This window comes from Maniola jurtina, chromosome 2, assembly GCF_905333055.1.
Source record: "Maniola jurtina chromosome 2, ilManJurt1.1, whole genome shotgun sequence".
Lineage (NCBI taxonomy): Eukaryota > Metazoa > Arthropoda > Insecta > Lepidoptera > Nymphalidae > Maniola > Maniola jurtina.
The window spans coordinates 8,610,988-8,632,487 of record NC_060030.1 but is presented as its reverse complement, the minus strand read 5'-3'; the positions used below and the strand labels follow the sequence as shown (position 1 = coordinate 8,632,487).

Here is a 21,500-nt window from a genome sequence, read left to right as displayed (position 1 = left end):
AATACACCACGAAACGAACCAGCTCACAGTCTTTACTCTATCTAGGTTACGCAGAAAAAATAATAGCAAGTAACGAGAATATAGAGCTTTTATAAAACATCTCCTGAAAATCTCGTACGGGCTCTCGAGCCATTCAAGGTAGGTAGGTGAGTATTTTATTTTCTTAGTCAATATTGTAGAGGGAGCGAAAGTGCGGCTGCCGGTTTCGGTTTATTTGCTCTGCATTGTGATCATGCAACTTTAACCTGAACCGATTGTGAGGGGATATTGAGTCCCGCCTTGTTTTGTGTTTAGCTATATCTACTCAGCCTAGAAGGAAATTGCGACTTCACTTTTGCTTACTCATCATACTTAGCACAGACGAATATACTTGAGGCTAGATGTCATTTAGTTAGAAATGTATCAATTTGTTTATAAGAAATAACATTTTGTTCTCAATAGTATGAAAATTATATAGAAAGTTGTGTTATGTAGCAAAGGATAGCCATTTTCGTTAAATATTTCACTTCAATGTAAATGCATCGTAACTCGACCAGATCACATTATTTACCTACTAAGAACTAATTCCAAATAGCATACAATATAGGTAGGTACCTATAGAAATAACTAGATAGGTGGGATACTAGATAGCCAGTAAACTGCTATTTTGACCTTATTGAATTAATAATAAATAATTATAAGCTAAAATAATACATTCTTAAAAACATAATGATAATTAGTATAAAGTATGTTAAGTCTGGTTAAAAATAATATTCTTTAGTCACAATCACACCTAAGAAAGATTCAGCAACATCAATAAATAATCAAAACAATCCGTGTTTCAAAATGCTTTCTCAATTCGATACCAAAATCCCGAGAGACAAAGCATTTTTAGCTTGTGGTAGGTTATTTATAGTATTTCATTTGGTTACCTATTCTGGTAGGTTTATTCATGTTAATATTTTGTTTTGCTCTACTAAATAAATTTTTGCTAATAGTACAAAAAAAGGTTTGTTAGCTATATTTATTTGATTGCGTTGTAGCTTCTTAAATGAATTATTATTTTAAAATCCGAAAACTAATTTTAAACCAGATAAAAAGTATAAGAAACTGCAGTAATACCTGGTGGCCTACAACCTTAAAATATATCTTAGAACTTGCTCTGGGGCAATATTTGTAGGCAGGTATTTTGCAGCAAGAGAATATCAATATGAAGTTTAGGCACACCTGACGGTTATATTATCTTATCACAATCGACAGACCATTAGTCCTCACGATTGAAGTGGGCAGTGCCACTGCAGTGTCAAGTTGAGTAGAAGGACACCTAGAGTCTAGTAATATGTGTTCACAATCAGCAGAGCCTCCATCCTCACCGTTTATGTGGGCAGTGCCAATGCAGCATCAGATTCAGGATAGGTACCTACATGCTACTATTTTATTTCCATGGTTACTAATCATATGTGCAAAGTTCCATGAGTAGAAAGTACAACAAAATATCAAAACATTATGTGCGAGTAGGTACATAATGTTTTGAAAAAAATTAGGTACCTGCTAAAACCATCCATTTATTTCAATAATAATAATTATTTGATTAATTATCTATTAGCTTCACCTGTCTGTGTGCGTAAACAACTGAGCCTAGAAGTTTCCAAGTGCCGCCGCGCCGATCCATCCGCACCATGCGCAAGATTTGAAAGAAACGTAGACCTCGCAGTGCCGACGCCGCGAACACCTGGCCCGAGGAACCCATACCCAGCACAACCATTGAAGCCAAGATTGTCGTCACATCTATGTACAGAAAGCCTTTCTTATTAAATGAACAATTGCATCAACTGTTATAAATTATAATTAAACTGGGTGATACGTTGTGGTTTTGCCCACATAGATTAAGGTTTTTGTTAAATTCCGTGGGAACCTTTTTATTTTCAGGGACCAAAACTATGTTCTTCCCAGGAATGCAAGCTGTCTCTTTACCAAATTTCGTCAAAATCGGTTAAACCGTGAAAGGCTAACAGACAGACAATTAGACATACTTTCGCATTTACAGTATTAGTATGGATAATATGATATGAGATCCAATTGCAATCATTTGACCTCATACCTTTAACGCATAAACCATCGCAAACATTCGACATTCTGCGATCAGAAAATATCGCAAGGATGCAACCTTGGCCTTTCCAGGACTACACAGTATCGCGTTAGCAACACTACAAAATCTGTACGATTTTCGTACATAGTCGGCGAGAATAGAATACTTGCGAAAACTGGATATCTACTACTAATTTATATTAAATATATTGGGGCCCATTACACTATCAATATTATTACGCGATACAGCGAAGCTGTATCGAGGAAATATTGATGGTATTAACAGTAATGTAATATCTCCGAATAGACCCTGTTATACTATCAATATTAAAAATTTGATTAATTATTACTTACAAATGAAGAATTATTAATAAGAGGATATATTATTAATAATGAATACTAAATTTAGTTTTTAACTGTCGAATTAATAAGAAACTTTCATTAATATTAAATTATTATTATTTAAGAACTATGACTTCAAGGAACACGTACGTTGCATTCTTTGTAGCAGTAGCTACGAAAGTGCTACGCCTTTTGGACCTTGCACTTAGAGGTTTTTGACGACCTCTCTAGCGGAGTAGTAAGGTGACCTTATTAGTGCGAGGTCGCGGGTTCGATTTCCAGCAGGGGGTTGGAATTTTATAATTTCTAAATCTCTGGTCTGGTGGGAGGCCTTCGGCTGTGGCTAGTTACAACCCTACTGACAAAGCCGTGGCACCAAGCGATTTAGCGTTCCGGTACGCTGCCGTGTAGAAACCAAAGGAGTATGGGTTTAATAAAAGAAACTACCGTACCCCTACCAGGTTAGCCCACTTCCATCTTAGACTGCATCATCACTTACCACCAGATGAGATTGCAGTCAAGGGCCAACTTGTATCTGAATTAAAAAAACGTGGATTTGCCAAATGTATTTCTTTATGAATTACTACGTAGCTCTTGCAACTTGATTAATTTATATAACTTATAACGTGTTGCAGAAGTATAGGGACAGGTTTGAATAATAGACACTTTCCAATTTCACTTCACTGTATTTTTGAGAATAGTTTTCGCTTACAATTATTATTTCTCAATACCCGTCTTTATTCGATTCCTTCGCTATTTCTATCAGTTTGACAGATATATTTTTTTAAGGTAGGTAGGTACCTACTTGTTTTCGGGAAGCTATTTGACAAATTACCACAGAGGTAAACCAAGGTGATGTAATAGACAATTAACGTAACAATTATATCAGCTAAATGTAAAATACGACATAATATGTATTGATCCAAATAGTTAATAACTAAATGTGATTTATAATCCATTCCCGCCAATTATTTATAAATAATAATAATTAATCTGATATAGGTCTAGATGTCTATGACTCATGATATAAGGCAGCATCTTGAGGTAGTTGTTAACACTCGGCCATCCTGGATAGGCCGTGCCCCACGGCCCGCAGATAACATCCCGGCTTTCGCATCATCGGCCACCTGGCAAAAGAAAAACACCGAACAGTAATATGCACTTAAGAGGTTACCTAAAAAACACTTGGTCAATCTGTTTCGCCACCAAGTGATCAACATTAAAAGGCTAAATAATAATAGTGTCTCACTTAGTCAACCATGGTCATGTAGACATTCATAATTTAAATTAGAAATATGTACATATGATATAATATTCAATAGATTCATTTTAGTTATTACCTACTTCATATTAAAATTGTTATTGATTTTCTTCTTTTTTTTTAATGACTTGCTATAAGATTTAGGTACTAAATAAAAATAACTTTTGATTACCAGTGGGTATGTGATTAACATTGACGAAATATAAGTAACAGATTTCGTTGTAGCTTCCTACTATCCAAAATTGTAGGTACTTAAATGACTATCAAGATAAGTTCTATACAGCTGACGTCATGACTCATGAGACAATTTTATTAAGAAGCTAAAATTGATTTAGAATTATGTTTGGCTCAGCACTTATTAGTTGCTTATTGTGGTGCACGGGAAAAGTTAGGTATCAAATTGTAACATCTCGCAGGTTTCGGTGGTATCTTTCGAGGTCGCTAACATAATATTATTATCATGTTAGTAACTAGGTAAGTAACTGACTTTCGATGCTTTAGCTTTTTTTCTAATATAAAGATGAATTTGCCACGGGGATGACACCTATAAACCTGGAAAGCAAAACAGTTTCCATATTTATACGAAATTTCATTTCTAGCCCTTTTTCTTTTAATCCGTACTAAACGTTTATTGAATTTCATACTCATTTTTCTCTAATGTATATGTAATTTTCAATTACTTGATTTTTTTATAATTGTAATTTTATACCTAGATATTAACAGGTTGGCAGAGGGTTTTGTTTTAGCAGAGTTTATTTTTGGTACTTTCAAATCATGTTGTACATACGTAGTATATACCTTTATTTTTCCCATTTTGAATAAATCATGCAGCATAAATTTTTATCATTGAAAGGTCACACAGATATTATAATAGGTATATATAAGTAGTAAATAGACTAGATAAGCAAAATAGACTCGTGGCGTAGGTCACACAGACCGTTTGCGTAGGTCACACAGACTCGTTGTGTAGGTCACACTGACTCGTTGCGTAGGTCACTCAGACTCGTTGCACAGGTCACACAGACTCGTTGCTTGGGTCACTCAGACTCGTTGCACAGGTCACACAGACTTGTTGCTTGGGTCACACAGGCTCATTATGTAGGTCTTATAGACCATTTGTGCAGGTATCCCAGATTATTTGCGTAGGTGACAGAGTGCGTCGAATAAGTAGCTCATTCAGATTCGTTGCATAGGTCATGCGGTCTTCTTTGTGATTTCATACGGATTATTCATAGGAAGATCTCACAGACATATTCTAAGGATATGCCTTAAAGTAGGTACAGACATTGTACTTAAAATGCATTTTTTTACTCAGAAGGTGAATTTCTATGAGGAATAAGGAACAGAATAAAGCATAAGTACGAGAGAACAAATCTTATTTCCACAAGAAACAAGAAACAGGATTGTTATAAAACAAGGCATCTAGGAGAGCAATTTCGAAAATGAAAGAATGTCTTTTAGCACTTATCCGCACTATTTGAGAATTTATAAAGTTACCAAGGTTCGAGATAGTTGGCAAATATTATCATGTCTCAGTTAATTATATTAGATACCAGAATGCAAACAAAAGGAATTTCTTATTTTATAAAACACTATTATTCCATTAATGGGCCATCCATGTCAAAAGTTAATTAGTAATTAATTAAGGCATATAGAGCTTTAGACATAAGTTTAAAAAAATATTTTATTTTATTCATGACTTTTGTATTTTTGAAACATACTATATTTACTGAAGACAACCATACTGTTGGTCCGACGACATCACCAAGCTTGCGGGTAAAACTTGAAGGAAGCTCACCCAGCATTCAGAAGAATGGCGTGTACGTGAGGAGACCTACTTATGTCTAACAATGGATAAATAAGGACTAACAAGAAGAGGAAGTTATTTACTGTAATGCTTATCAACGGTAGTGAAAATAAAGTAAAGTAGTCTTGACTCTTGAGTCTACTAGCCTCTTTTACTACATTATCTATTGTTGTATTTTATCAATCTTCATTCTCGATGTTGACATATTTTTTTAAGAAGAAGTCACTTTGTTTCAAAAGTTACCAAGACATTTCGTTACGGAAGTCACTCAGACTTTTCGTTACGAAAGTCGCTCAGATGTTTCGCTACAGAGGTTATTTAGACGTCCTGTCAGGGAATTCACTCAGACGTTTCGTTACGGAAGTCATACATGCGTTCCGTTATGGATTTTACTCAAACATTCAGACAGGGAAGTCACTCAGATGTTTCGTTACGGAAGTCACGCAGACGTTTCATTAGCGAAGTCATTCAGACATTCAGATAGGGAAGTCACTCAGATGTTTCGTTACTGAAGTCACACAGACGTTCTGTTAGGGAAGTCACTTATTTCTTTAAATGAAGATACTCAAAAATATCTTTAGCGTAGACATTCAGACATTATCTTGATGTTAATCAGCATTTACTGTTTTAGTATTATCATAAGATTTTCTTTCGTTTCAAAATTAATAACTGTTGTTTTTAGTAGGTTATCGATATACGATATTATCTAGGTTATATATTCTATAATATGTGTAGTTATAGTGTTATGTATTTAATAAATGTAGAATATGTATATTTTAAGTGTTTCTTATTAAGTAAATCAATAAGTTAAATTTTATGCTTGGACGTTACGACGTCCTAGCTCGTTTACGGCAAAATAAGGTCATAATGTCACAATCGCAATCACCTCTAATTGGTCGACGCTCACTCATTTCCGGCTATGTCAATGCATTGTTGAGATAAGAATACCAATCACAGCGATTGAGCAAAATAAAATAAATTAAACCTATCATACTGTTACTTATAAACTTCTGACCTTTACATAATCCTATTATTGAATTCCATGTACTATACTAGCCAATAGTTAACGTACATAGTTTGGTACAATAGTCTCTTTTGTATAAGTACCCATTTTTAGTATATATGATTTGTCAAAAAACAAATAAAATAAAACTAGTAGCTCAGTTTGTTGTAGGCTCTACTCAGACCTAGCCTAGGCGCGTTTGGAATCCTCGCTTAAAATTTTGAATTTATGCAATTAATTGTCACCTTACATCATTATCTTATAAATTCAATTGACGATCAAAGTGTTCCCAATTGTGTAAATGATTTGTTTTTAACTATGAAAATAGTAGGTAAGTATACATTTATCTAAAAATAAGTTCAGTACATACTGGCACTATCAAAAATTAAGTTTCCGATATAGGTTAATCTGGCTCTATTTTCTGGTCTTTCTGGTTAGGTATCATCTAGTAATCTCTATTATAATTAATTTTATAAATTTAATTATGCACATTAAGATTATTTGGCTCGAAGTATTGCTGTTTTTCTTACTCTCATTGGGTTTGTCATACAGTCTTTAATTTGCATATTTCACACAGACTTATTTATATAGATATTTGGAGAGTCATTCACCCGTTAGCATGAATAGGTCACACAGTCACTAAAGTTAGCTAAGGATTAAATTATTAACATTTTATCCTCACATTTTAAAGTACCATGGTGAACTGATAGCCATCGCTAGTTGCGGTTTATCCTAACAAATCAGAGTAATTACATTTAGACATGAGCCTTTAAATTTTGGACTACTACAGAGTCTGCTTCATCACCTACGTTCATAAGTTGTATACCTACATATTTCAATGCGGTTAAGACCTCCAGAAATGAAATAGCTTAAATTATTTTGTCACAAGTTAGAATATTACTTACTATTAGAAACTACTCATTTATTTCAATTGTAAAAGATGTTATGGAAGAGCGGGGCCGTCTGCCACAAGTACTAGTAGCTAGTCTAGGCACTTACTGGGATGGTCCTAATTTTTATGTGTTCTCTGTAAAATTATTTTAACGAAATAAATATTTTTGTATTTTGTATTTGTATATACTTTATTAATCAGCACACTGAGCTATGGCGGTAGAGGCGGTTGTCAGAATTTTTGTGATTCAATTCATTCCACAGGACTAGCGGTGTTTGGAGTACCTACTTAATAACGCGTATACAGGTTATTTAATTTGTAAATAATAACCTCACAAAAAAAAATGATTTGATGATATACCTAAAATTATTAATTTATCTAACGATGATAATTTGACAAAATCGATATTTCACTCATTCAATGCCATACGATCTGTTGCTAAGTGAATTGGCCTACAGCGCAGAGATCACAATTAAGTAGATACTTATTTTTTTCTGTTATAACACACGCATGCACATTTTTTACATAATCTGCTAAGTGATTGTATGTATGCGCACCCAAAACCTCCTCTATGATGAAAACTTTAGATACTTATGGTATTATCAAATCATTTGAAAAACTAACTTCCAGTGTCAATGTGGGCAGGCAAATATTCTATCTGCACTAATGTTAATATTTTGAGAGGCATTTGCATATGCTCAGAAAATTGATGGTTAGAGTGAATATACCTAAAACGACTCACCGGGTGCGGGTATGCTCGACTTTGTTGCTATGGCGACTCAGGAGGACGAGTGGCGGCTGGCACGGTGCGGCAAGTGGTGGCTGGCACGGTGCGACGAGTGGCAGCTGGCACGGCGCGGCGAGTGGCAGCTGGCACGGCGAGGCGAGTGGCGGCTAGCACGGTGCGGCGAGTGGTGGCTAGCCCGTCAGTAGATTACAGCTGCTCTTCTTGTCCCCGCGTGGCGAAGACGTAGTAAAGTTTTATTCCCCTTCTCTTCATCTTGAAGCCTGCGCCGAAGTAGTAGATTCTTCTATAATTTTTCGATGATGATAAGTAGGTACCCTTAATAAAGTAAGTAGGGCTTCTGGTATTGGTAGACCGTAATTTTGCTTCTATAATTTTTCGATGATGATAAGTAGATACCCTTAATAAAGTAAGTAGGGCTTCTGGTATTGGTAGACCGTAATTTTGCTTCTATAATTTTTCGATGATGATAAGTAGATACCCTTAATAAAGTAAGTAGGGCTTCTGGTATTGGTAGACCATAATTTTGCTTCTATAATTTTTCGATGATGATAAGTAGGTACCCTTAATAAAGTAAGTAGGGTTTCTGGTATTGGTAGACCGTAATTTTGCTCGTAGGTATTTCAACTTCAAGTCCCCTGATATTATAATACACAGGGCAGTCCTCGGGTCGCATCTTGAAGATGAGTTTGCGTCGATATAGGTCCATGATGTTATTTTCTAAGAGAGGCGTGGTGTCTTCAGAAGAGAAGAAAAAAATTTTCTTTTCACGTTCTTCAATGTTCTGTTCTCTTCTCTTCTTGTGATCCCACTTCTGACTGTTGCAGAAGTATAGGGACAGGTTTGAATAATAGACACTTTCCAATTTCACTTCACTGTATTTTTGAGAATAGTTTTCGCTTACAATTATTATTTCTCAATACCCGTCTTTATTCGATTCCTTCGCTATTTCTATCAGTTTGACAGATATATTTTTTTAAGGTAGGTAGGTACCTACTTGTTTTCGGGAAGCTATTTGACAAATTACCACAGAGGTAAACCAAGGTGATGTAATAGACAATTAACGTAACAATTATATCAGCTAAATGTAAAATACGACATAATATGTATTGATCCAAATAGTTAATAACTAAATGTGATTTATAATCCATTCCCGCCAATTATTTATAAATAATAATAATTAATCTGATATAGGTCTAGATGTCTATGACTCATGATATAAGGCAGCATCTTGAGGTAGTTGTTAACAAACGTTAAGTAACGTATATAACTTGTAACGTAAAGTGTCTTATTATGTATTTAATCCTACCTTTTGTACATACAGAATATCTTCTAAGCCGATTTCGCGATAGTCGGGTTATTAAAAGTTAAACGACCACAACGTCTGCAACTTTTGATTTTATGGTGACCGTAAATATAGACGTAGAATTGCTAATTTATTATACTAGTCTTTGAACTATTTTAGGGTCTTTGTTACTAGTATGAACCTATTTTCGTTAAACACTTGCGTTACCTCGTTTTTTAAGTACTTTATTCTTTCAAAATAAAACTAAAATTACCAAGTATGTAGAGTAATAAATTAACAAAGGATTATTATTTCTATTAACAGGCAAGGCGTCTTTTTAGCGTTCAGGTACAATTTTCAAACTAAACTGCAATTAACTCATGATAATGCAGCATAGAAAGCGATTATAGGTAAGTAAATGCTCCTTATGTCAGTAAGGACCAAACTTAATAGAATTTACCTATAAATATACATACGTAACAAAGAGTTTTACCTAATTAGAAGGTTATACCAAATTCAATAAGGAAAGTTATGCCAAGTCGCAATCGACAATGCTATTTTTGAAAAGTATGCGGGTGAGAAAAAATGTAGAGAGTGGGAATAATGGACTCATAATTCAATATTTCTAATCATTCTTTTACGTATAAGTGAATGGAGCTTTGTAATTCGACTCTATTAGACGTTGAAAACGTAATCTTGCTCGTAACTTTTACTTGTGAGATCTAATTATATCAATTATTTATATCTATTATAACATCACAAAATGTAATTCGTGAAGACCAAGTTACGATTTGAATGACAGCAAATTCGAGGCATAATAACGTAAAATTAAAAACATATAGTAACGGGAAAGTGATCTCCTAAGCTAAAATTTTGACTAAGGGCTATTCGAATCAACATTTTACCTTTGGACATCGTTTCGCCAGCCACTCTATATAGAGGTTCAATTAATAGGTCAACTGTCAAGACGTAATACAGTTGGGTACTCCTATAAAGCCAAGTAGGCGAATCGTGCGGCAGTGTTTGCCAGTTACGGGCTACGGCCCGGTCGCAGGGCGGGCGGCTCCCCAGAGAGTTGAATGGCGGTGCTGTCGCATGAAACGTTTTTCAAGTCTCCGAAAATGTTAAGGTCACGGAGCACGAACAAAGTTATATTAAGGCTACGTAAATGAAAAGTTATTTTTAACGTTAGCAATCTTTCTAATAAATAATTTAAATTATTTTTACTGTCCAATATTTCATTTAGAAATTATTTTCAGAACTTTTACGCAGTTGTCTGTATTACTCCAAACTACAACTAATATTTTCCTAGCCTAGCTTTCTTCCAATATTAATTGTCTGATTATGAAAAATAGAAATATCTTTTTGTTTTTTACTATATTGTTGAAACCTGTTCCGTGGCACAATAAGTATATTGTATACACATATCATAGTATATTATAGTATGTAATGATTGGTTTCTAGGAAACGGTAGTAACGATTTAGATGATATTTTGTATTTAGACAATGTTTTACTTTCCACGTCTACTAGATCTTGAAAATGCAGAGCGAGTCTCGGTCGCTCATGTACTAAATATTTAAACACTATTTAATAAATTGTTGAAGTCTTACACTTACCTATTATACAGAAAGGTCGCCTCAAGAACTTGAGACGCCCCATGGATCCTTGGTACCGGGACCGGCATCCTGACGACCATAACCTTTTTAAAAATTGAATAATATTTAATCTATCTATGCTACAGAGAAATGAGAAATTGTTTTCGTGGCATGTCATGAACGCCAGCCAAACAAACAAAACTAAAATATTACTAAGTGTATCAAACTTAATTTAAGATTATATACATACTCGTAGCTACATATAGAACCTGACGAGTTTTTAATTTCATAATGTTTCATTTATTGAAGTCATTTTTCGCAAGCAAATAGTACCTGAAATAAATCTACTACTTTCAGCTGTATCAATTCTAGTAGGTGAGTATTTTGACTTGAAATATTTAACAATCCATGTTTAACCTAGTTTTGCATAACTAACTAAGTTTTGTTAAGTTTGCTTGCAAACTGTCCCTAGTGCACGTGAATAGTACGTAAGCAACGAATATACATTGTATATACACAACATACTATGTTCAACGATCTACATACCGTAGAATTAGGTACATGTAATTATGAATATGGTCAGTTATCAGGCCTATTATGCTGAGTCTGTGTGTATAATTTCCACAAAGTATTGATGTCAAAGGTACCTACTTTATATTAGTAGTAACTTTATAGTACTTGTTGAATACTATATGTAACGAATAAAAGCATGCACCGAAATACATGCTAACAAAACAATATTGTGTACCTAAGCCTACATATAGCCAAACATACATCTTCACTAATGCACAATCAAAGAATCATTATATTATTTGAACCTACGTAGCATACTCGTAGAGCTTTTTCAATTATACGAGTATGAAAGCTTTGGTAATAAGTATTACTCTTATAACTTTTTTAAAGTACATTATAAATGGCTTGGTGCGCTAAGGCTCTACGTTGGTTTATATCTACATTCGCGTTGCCTTAGTAGCGGCGCGGTGGTTGCCTGTACGTGTATCATTAATCATTATTAAAAAGCTCTGCATAGGGTAATTTGTAAAGATTATCTACAGAATAGGGATATTGCGAAGATAAACAATATGTTCGCTACAAAATATAACTTGTTTTACCTACTGCAATTCAATTTATATAAACCTATTCATGAAAATATAAAAGTATCTTTATTGCAAACTAGGTGATGCCAGCGACTTCGTCCGCGTAAGTTTAATTTTTTTATACAGTGGGAAGAATTTCATTTCCCGGGACAAAAAGTTGCCTTTGTCGTTTTCCGGTATGCAAGGTATCTTCGTATCAAATTTCGTCAAAATCGGTTAAAAATGTGGGCAGTGAAAGGCTAACAGACAAACAGACAGATAGACAAAGTTTCGCATTCATAATATTATCAATGCCACTGAAATCAATAAAAAACTGAAAAGTTAAATATGACAGTACTAGAGTCGTCAAGAGGTGCTTTTCAATACCTGTAACCATATTATATTGATCGGTTTGAAGTGGACATTTACTGGCTCATACGAGTACCTACCTATGTCGATGACGAAGCATTGTTACTGGCGTTGTTTAATGCAACGATAATTTTGTATTTACTAAGAATACTTTGTGATTTTTACCCGACTGCACAGAAGGAGGGTAAGGTTTTTGGTGTGTATGTATCTAGCGCATTTATATATCAAAAAATGTTAAACGTCACCTGATATCTAAACGGATAAATAGATTTTAATAAATAAGATGTTGTTAGATTTGTCTAAGTTTTTACAGGGTTTTACCCAGTCGGCTTCCTTTCTTATTTATTTAATAAATATTTTTGTATGTATTTATGTTCTTCTATATCGTTTAAAATAGTTTTCTTACGTTTAACCACGTAAATACATTACTCATAAATAATTTAATATATTGTACCTTAAAAAAAATTCTATTGCGAACCAGACGACAACTACGGTCTCCATGTAGAATAAAATGATTCCCGCCTTCGCCTCGTACTCTTCGATTGTGGAGAATACCGACAGCGACAAACACATGAACACCATCAGGAACCTGTTGACGTAAACAGTAAATAGAACACACGCAATATTGTTCAAGTTACACCAAACTTAATTGCTATCATGAAATGAACCGCATTTATACCTAATATACAATTAATAACAGTCTAAGTTATAAGTTAAAATCATTTTAATGTTGTATTATTATTTGAGAAATGTGGCATTCACATTATACGAGTAGTTTATGCAGTTATTATATCTAAGCAGTTGTTATAACTTTTGTCGTGATTTTAGCATTTGTTTGTTGTTCTCAGATAGAATACTAAAATGAAAACTGTCCGTGAGAGCAAGTTGGTCTCGTTTCTTCTCGAATATAAGTAAAGTTTTCTTGCTATTGTGACCAGACTGCACTTCATAACATTATTTTCAATATAAGTTATGTTTAAAGTTTTCTCGTAATATACATATAACACTATACAATTTTCCAAAAAAATATGATTGTGTTATTATATATGCATATTATTTACTAGCTGATGCCCGCAGCTTCGCCCGCGTGGATTGGTCAGATCCCCTGTAGCATCAGGATTGAGGAGTTGGACTCCAAATTTTTTATGAAACAATGTCGCAAAGTTCCTCTATCGATTAAAAAAGAAATGACGCAAATCGGTTCAGAAATCTCGGAGATTTCGGTGTACATAGGTAGAAAAACACAACTTCCTTTTTGAAAGTCGGTTAAAAAAGTAGCCTATGTTACGCCCTGGTCAATCCTCTACTTGCCTGTGAAAGTCCCGTCAAAATCGGTTCAGCCGTTCCAAAGATTAGCCTTTTCAAACAGACAGACAGACAGACAGACAGACAGACAGACAGACAGACAGACAGACAAAAATTTTAAAAACGTGTGATTCAGTTATGGTATCGTTCAAATAACCATATGAGTTTAATATGAGGTAGTTATTTCGAAATTACAGACAGACACTCCAATTTTATTTATTAATAATTTTTAATAATATTAAACCAAACAAACAGCAAAGGATAGATCAAGAAGTTTAGTCATGATATACCTAAAAATAACTCTATCATCGTCATAGTTGTCCTCGAATCTGTCACTAATGTAATTTATTGATAGTAAAAGCATTCTATCTGAGCAACAGTTTTAAAATAAGAGAAAAACACTGAAACACATGGTTCAGACAGTAGATTGAGCTCAAGAATTTATCGCTTTTGAGTCAGCTAACCGGCTTTCTGAATAGATAAAAATTAAAGTGATCGAGATAACCCAAAAACCCGCGCGAGACGCAATCACCGCGCGCACCAAGTCAGTGTTGTGGTCATTCAGCTATTTATCGATAAGTACGATCGATCGGCGCATCGTCTGCGGCTCTTGAGTTTCCTGCGGGTCTTACAGATTGAAGTTTAAGATTAATATTAAATTGTATCAACTATTCAATTTGAACTATTTAAATAAGTTGATATTAAGACTCACACAATCATATGATATAGGACGGCCTTTACACCCCTTGGCCGTTCAAGAAAATTATAGAACTTGGATTGTAGGCGTCGGTAACGCGCGTCGCGTCGCGTTGCGCGGTAGCTGAGCGGCTTGCCCAGCAGCGACATCCGAGGCGCCGCCAGCCGGTCGCCGCCACGCTTACTCTCACTGGAACCAACCACACCACATTCACCTCAGGTTTCTTCATGGACCTAGCTACTTTTTCAGACAATAAGGGACGGTTGCCTTCCCAATAAGGATACGCTAGGAGTGTTTGTACCACCACCAATCCAGCAATATAATCTCTTCATTTTCATAGCTTGCTCTTCTTACCAGAGCTAAGCTAACCTAAGCTACAGAAATATAAAGCACTTTTCTTGGTAGGTTTCACACACTTATCTCGTGTGTACCGCACTAATTATCCTAGTAGGTCCATCCTTATTCGAAAAACAACCTTACGGGCAGCTGGTCCACATTTATTTTCCATAATATTGATGTACCTACATAGGTACATTATTCAACTATGTATACATATATTTACATAATGTTCAATAGTGGTATAAACCCAACAAAAACATTTCATGTAAATTTGGTTGCCAAGGCTTACAAGTTCATAATGAAAAGTTACGAGGTCTCTAGTAGAGCCAAGTCTCTAGCTGAGCTTCCATTTGTGCTGCCCATGGAGCCTATCCCAAGTCGAAAGTACAAAGCTCTTAAATTCTCTTGACTGTATCACATTTATAAAAATAAACAACAAATAACTCTACTTATTATCTACAAACCCTACATCTTGGTAAAAAGTATGGCTTGGCCGTTTATGGTTTAATGTTCTAGCCTGAAACTATAGATAATTGATATTTAATGTTTTTAATAAATTTGCTGAGGATACTTTTCCTGAAAATATCAGCTTTCTAGCGTCATCCGGACCGAAGCTATGACGGTTCTAAAATACGACGAAACGCTTCCAGAAAAGGTAGGTAGTGCCTCGTTCTTTAGTTTGGCTCGTCTTGGCGGGGGCACTCCCATACCCTCTGATTAATTTTTAATAAGAACTCTACTTTTACGTTTAATAGTAATTATTTATAGATCCTTAATATGTAATAGATTTTCACAACAGACTTGAAACCTTGAAATCTAATGAACACTTCATCATTTGCAGTACGGAATCTTGCGCTACATATACCTGGAAGACTATAATAAAATATTTAAATAATAATAATAAAAACTTTAGTATAATATTTATTTGTTTTATTTTATTCAAAGATTGAATAATGCAAAATGCACCCTGAGTGAGTTTAATGGTATATATATAATATAATAACATCTATAAAGGTGTCGATGTGTATAATATGTAACATTTTTGTCCATTTCAATCTTTGTACTTAATTAATTAATGTATTCTGTTTGAAGTTTAAAACACTTAGGTACAACCTTACGTAATATAGAGTCAGGTCAACCTGCGGCACAATTTGCCTACCGAATTTGCGTCGACAACGGCCATGCGCTACCTACATTTTCTTTTTTTAAATGAACCGCCTGCACTTCAGTTAAAATATAAGTGCTACAGTAACTCTGAATTTGTAAACGAGTTTCCAGCCTACAAGATGAGTATAAAATCACTAAGTAGGTAAGTATCGTTACTATAGCCACAAAGTTAGGTACTCTTTGTAAATTCAAGCACACCATGAGAGATACTCTAAATAAAGAAATAAAATAAGAGTACAAGAGGCCCGAGGTAGAGCCATACTTATTACTACATAGGCAGGTACACTGCTCAATTCAAAATACCTACTCGTACCTATATTATGTGCCATGTTGTTTTCCATGCGAGCCTTGTTCGTCATTTAGCGACGCGTTTTATATCCAACCGTCGGAAAACAAGCTTGTTTGAATGTTTATTTTTGCATCTCAAATTTTCACTCTTTAAAATTTTGCACAGTAAAATATGAATAAAATCTATAATATTATATCAACGTGTAAGTATATCTCTTGTTCTCAATTTGTATGCGTTTAAGAAAATAAAAAACCGACCAATTGCGAGTCAGACTCGCACACTGAGGGTTCCGTACTCGGGTAATTTTCCGACATTTTGCACGATAAATCAAAAACTATAATGCATAAAAATAAATAAAACCTGTTTTAGAATATACAGGTAAAGCCCTTTCATATGATACCTTACTTGGTATAGTTATCTTACTTTGAAAATTCAAACACATTTTAATTTTTTTTTAATGATGTAACCACAAATTCGTGGTTTTCAGATTTATTCCTGTACTTGTGCTATAAGATCTACCTACCTGCCAAATTTCATGATTCTAAGTCAACGGGAAGTACCCTATAGGTTTTCTTGACAGACGACAGATGGACGGACGGACGGACAGAAGGACAGACAGACAGACAACCAAGTGATCCTATAAGGGTTCCGCTTTTCCTTTTGAGGTACGGAACCCTAAAAACCGGTTAGGTGTAAGTTTTTTTAATTTTCATGGAGGCCATCTTGAAATTTTTATTATTTGTTGTTATGGCGGAAAAATAAATACACATACTTACTGTAAAAAAAATACTCTGGCTATTGCGGTTCATGAGATACAGCCCGCTGACAGACAGACGGACGGGTAAGTTTTTGTTTCAAAATATCTGATACTCAATTTCAATTTCATAAGAGAGAGGAAATGTTTTGTCAATCAAAAGAAATTGTAAATGCAAAAAAGCAATTATACCCAATCTTATAGAGAACAAAAGGCTTTTCCATTTCAAAAAAGGGGTGGAAGCATAACGCTTTTCGTTCGTCCAGCGTGGAAGAACTCAATGCCAACTGATTACTTACGTATTTTATAGTAATTTTATAGCGTAGCCTTTTTGGAGGAGCGGTTATGGCGCCTATTTCCTATTTAAAAATTACAATACGTAAACTTTTACGAATATTTATCTAAGAAAAAGGTTTTACTAATCTAACAAAGGCATCTTATCTCATAGTGAGCACTACCGCTCTAGTGCGGATTTACCGATTAAGATAAAAGTCAATCACTGAGTTTCTCCTGAAGAATCGTCTCGTAATGTTATTGATCATCAAAAAACCCTTTACAACTTACATTTATCTACTTTGTGTTCCTGTTCACTACATTCAGATTGAGGTCCTTTTGCAGTAAATCACTCCTCTTGTATAATATGATACTCTTTGATGTTATAGTATTATTAGCATATGTATGTAGATAACAGCTAACGAACGTATTGTTCTTCAACTAAAAATAAATTAGAAACCTTTTATTCTTTAAACTTAAAAAACATAAAGTTATGATCAAGAATCATTAAAGTTCAATAATTAAACTATGATCTTTTTTAGGGTTCCATATCTCAAAAAAAAAAAAGGAACCCTTATAGGATGACTTCGTTGTCTGTCCGTCGTGTCTGTCAAGAAACCTATAGGGTACTTCCCGTTGACCTATATTCATGTTTGGCAGGTAGGTAGATCTTATAGCACACATTAAGGGAAAAATCCGAAAACCGTGAATTTGTGGTAACATCGCAAAAAAAATTTAAATGTGATCATGAACATATATTAGTATTTTCAACTTTCAAATTAAGATTTCATATGATACCCCACTTGATATAGTGAAAGAACTTACCTGTTACTTATTCTAAAACTGATTTTTATTTATTTTTATGCATACTTAATAGTTTTTGATTTATCGTGCAAAATGTCGAAAAAACGCGACTGTAGTACAGAACCCCCGGTGCACGAGTCTGACTCGTACTCTGTCGATTTTTTTAATAATTTGATTAAAATGTTTGCCTACACTTCCTCAAACACCGTAAAATCCGAAATGAATAATTTTAATCTATTCAAAATCTGTATCCTTGTAACCTGTATCCCTCTGGCTATCGCGGCCTTGAAGTGACTTTAGTCCGTTTTGACCCCTTCACTGCCGATAACACTTTAAAAAAGACAAAAAGGACAAAGGCCAATAGCCAAGGCCGCGATAGAATTCAGGTCTCGTAACTTTTGATATTAAAATCAACTATCATATCATTTAAGAAGCTTCCTATAACAAATGTACAAAAGCTTTTAAAACGAATGAACGCATTTTTTTTTTTTCAAGTTTCACACAACAACACACAAGTTCATGCAACATGCATATTGCAATAATTCTAAAACACCATAACTGCCTACTAAAAGTGTAGATAGTAGTCATCTTTGTTATTAACAGGATACAAGTAAGACTTAAAAAAAGAGAAACAACAGGCTCTTTCTGATTTGGGATTTACAAATAGGTGAAAAGTATGAAATTGAGATCGTTGACGATTCATTACCGAAAGTCGCTTTAGCTGGTTATGAAGGGTAGGTACTTATGTACACTCAGATCAGATGTACAATCAGATGTCAGGGTTTTATTTTAATTACTAGCTGATTCAGCCCGCGACTTCGTTCCCGTCGATATAGTTTTTAAAAATCCCGTGGGAACTCATTGATTTTCTGGGATAAAATGTAGCCTATGTGTTAATCCAGGGTATAAATGGATAAGTACTACAAACCGAATGATCAAAAGCTTCCATAACGAAAACTTGATGTTTTGTACAAAACTTGTATTTTATTAAACTTTGCCACAATTCTCTTAAGCACAGGTGCGCATGGCAGACCTGTTAAACTTTCCAAATTCCAGGCAATGGCTGGGTGCCATTGAGACTTTTTATTCGACATCTAGAAATATTGGTTTTGTAACTGAAAGCTTTTGTTTTGCAATCTGTCTACAACAAGTGAATTACGTTTTACCTAGCCGATACATAACTAATAACAATTACGTAAATAATAATTTCTATAATACGTAGGAATAAGAAATTAGTTTAAAATTACTCAACAACAAAAATGGTAACAATTTACAAGAGTTCCAACAACATAAAAAATAATACTACAAATAGCTTTGGTTTTACAAAAAGATATAGGGAACGCTGCGGAAAAACATCATCCTCGATTTGACAGCCACGCGCTTTTTAAAAACTTTAAATTTTATATAGGTATATAACTTTATTAATTACTTAGTCAATAATAGCCCTAACAAGAATGGTTCATTAGATTTAGGTAAGTGCTGGGTTCAGAACGTCGTCGTCATAATGAAATAATAGTAATTAAATTGAACTATTGTTAAATGATAATTTTATTTGTTACTTTATAAAAGTTCAGACGTTAACTGAATTTATTATTTTTTAATTATAGCTACCTAACAGAGTGTGAGTATTCTCTTAAATATAGACATATAAACAGATTTACCTACATCTAAATTATATTATCTTGTACTTGGATGAAAGCAGCTTGTTTTTGATCTCAGCAACAATTAGTAAGTTACAAAATTAGGAAACACCAAAGTCTCTTGGCGTTACTCTAAATTATTCTGGCTCCTATGAATATATAACGTTTTCAGGTTAATTTTCCTTGACATGAAATTTAGCTGTAGACGTGCTTGTAAATGAGTTCCGAGGCAACTGCTTAAGTACATATATTATTATGGTGTATGTAAATGGGATTTGATTAGGACTACCCTAAGATATAGTAAAGTAGTATCTTAGGATTCTCAGGTTTATGCACCGAATACATAAAAATACTTACTAACAGTTTATAGCTTGAACAACAAAATGCGGCGTGTGGTGTAGGTAAACACAATATATTTTTTACAAAGCATACTAGTTTGTTTGTTTTAAAATGAATCCGGTAAAAAAATATTATTAATACAAACATATTATTTGAATTACTAACGCTCACTACGTACTGCCATGATATAGGGAAGTACAACTAAGTAGATAAGTGAACTACAAAAGTGTTTATAAGTTATAACTTTATATTCTTGATGTTGGTGTATTAAATAGAAACAAGGGATAGTTGTAATATAGTTACTATATTTAGGTATATACTAAATACATATGTACATTCAGAAAAGGTTTAAGTGTAGTAGGTTATAATATTATCTTCATCCATGTGAAGACGTGATGAAGGAACATGACTTAGCTTAACCCTTATAATCGATCTTCACGGCGCCACTCGGGTAAAACTATATAAGTACGTATCTACTTACATACTACCTACGTCCTAGGTACACAGGAGGTACAGACAAAAATATTGTTAATGATTCCTATATACCTACTTGGTTATTCCTACTTACAACCAAAGTTCACAACAGAAATAACACTTACAAAATTATAAAAAATAAAAGTTAATAAATATGTAACAGGTATGATATATTCGAGTACCTATGGAATATGAATACGAATATGTTCGGCTCGTTGACCACTGCTTATTCTTGGGTCAAAACGCCATTGGTACTTAAAGATTCTGTCTAAAGTGCAGTAGGCAAACACCAAAACCGCAGCGGAATGCCGGCGTGGCGGGTTAGTGCTGGTGGGTTGGCTCGGCAGGTTCAGAACATTGCAAGCTGGAACATCTTTGCAGGCAGAACGAGATCACGGCACCTTGGGTATATATGCCGTTCGAAGTTAGTGTATATGGGTAGCACGCGCGGGTGCAACCCGTTAGTATGTGATTGTTTCAAAATGCCTAGCGTCCCGACCCGGCGTATTTGACCACTGCTGGTCCAGTGTGTTACTTTACTCTATTATGATCGCTGGGTCGGTGGCTATGGTGTGTAGAGCACTTTATGGGTGGTAAGTACCACCATTACGCCATTGACGTATGGCGAAGTCACAACCAACCTACATTAAACAACTTACTACCTTGGAACTTAGTATTTTAGATCTATCTGTTTCGCTCTTATCAAGATAGATAAGTAAGTATATTGATATTCGAAACACAACAATTCAAATAATATATTTTCCTCTAATTCCTCATGAATTGCTTCATTATTTCAAAAAAAATCAAGCGGCTCTTTTCTATCCGCATGCCAGCATTTTCCAACAGGACGATATATTAATTGTTAGACAAGTTCTTTTAAAGCACGCTAACATAAATGAGGTGTTTGTTAGATTAATATTACAAAGCAAAGAAGTTATAAAGGCTGAATGTGCTTATTTTTCAAGAGTTTTAAATA

At 34.4% G+C, this 21,500-nt stretch overlaps 1 protein-coding gene across 13 annotated transcripts in view; it reads right to left on the bottom strand.

Moving 5' to 3' along the window:
- The window catches only part of LOC123875230 (potassium voltage-gated channel subfamily KQT member 5), a 47,901-nt gene that overhangs the window by 24,232 nt on the left and 2,169 nt on the right, over positions 1-21,500 (bottom strand). For 12 of the 13 annotated variants that reach the window (XR_006798122.1, XM_045920974.1, XM_045920959.1 and 9 more), the window contains 4 exons: positions 14,461-14,634; positions 12,898-13,032; positions 11,020-11,102; positions 1,592-1,767 (listed from right to left, as the gene is read on the bottom strand). Coding sequence is in view for 12 of the 13 variants with exons in the window: in XM_045920974.1 (XP_045776930.1) it covers positions 1,592-1,767; positions 11,020-11,102; positions 12,898-13,032; positions 14,461-14,634 (568 nt within the window). In the remaining variant the exon portion in view is untranslated. Of the gene's footprint in view, positions 1-1,591; positions 1,768-11,019; positions 11,103-12,897; positions 13,033-14,460; positions 14,635-21,500 lie in introns of those variants that run through there. The other variant, XM_045921037.1, reaches the window with a different exon arrangement.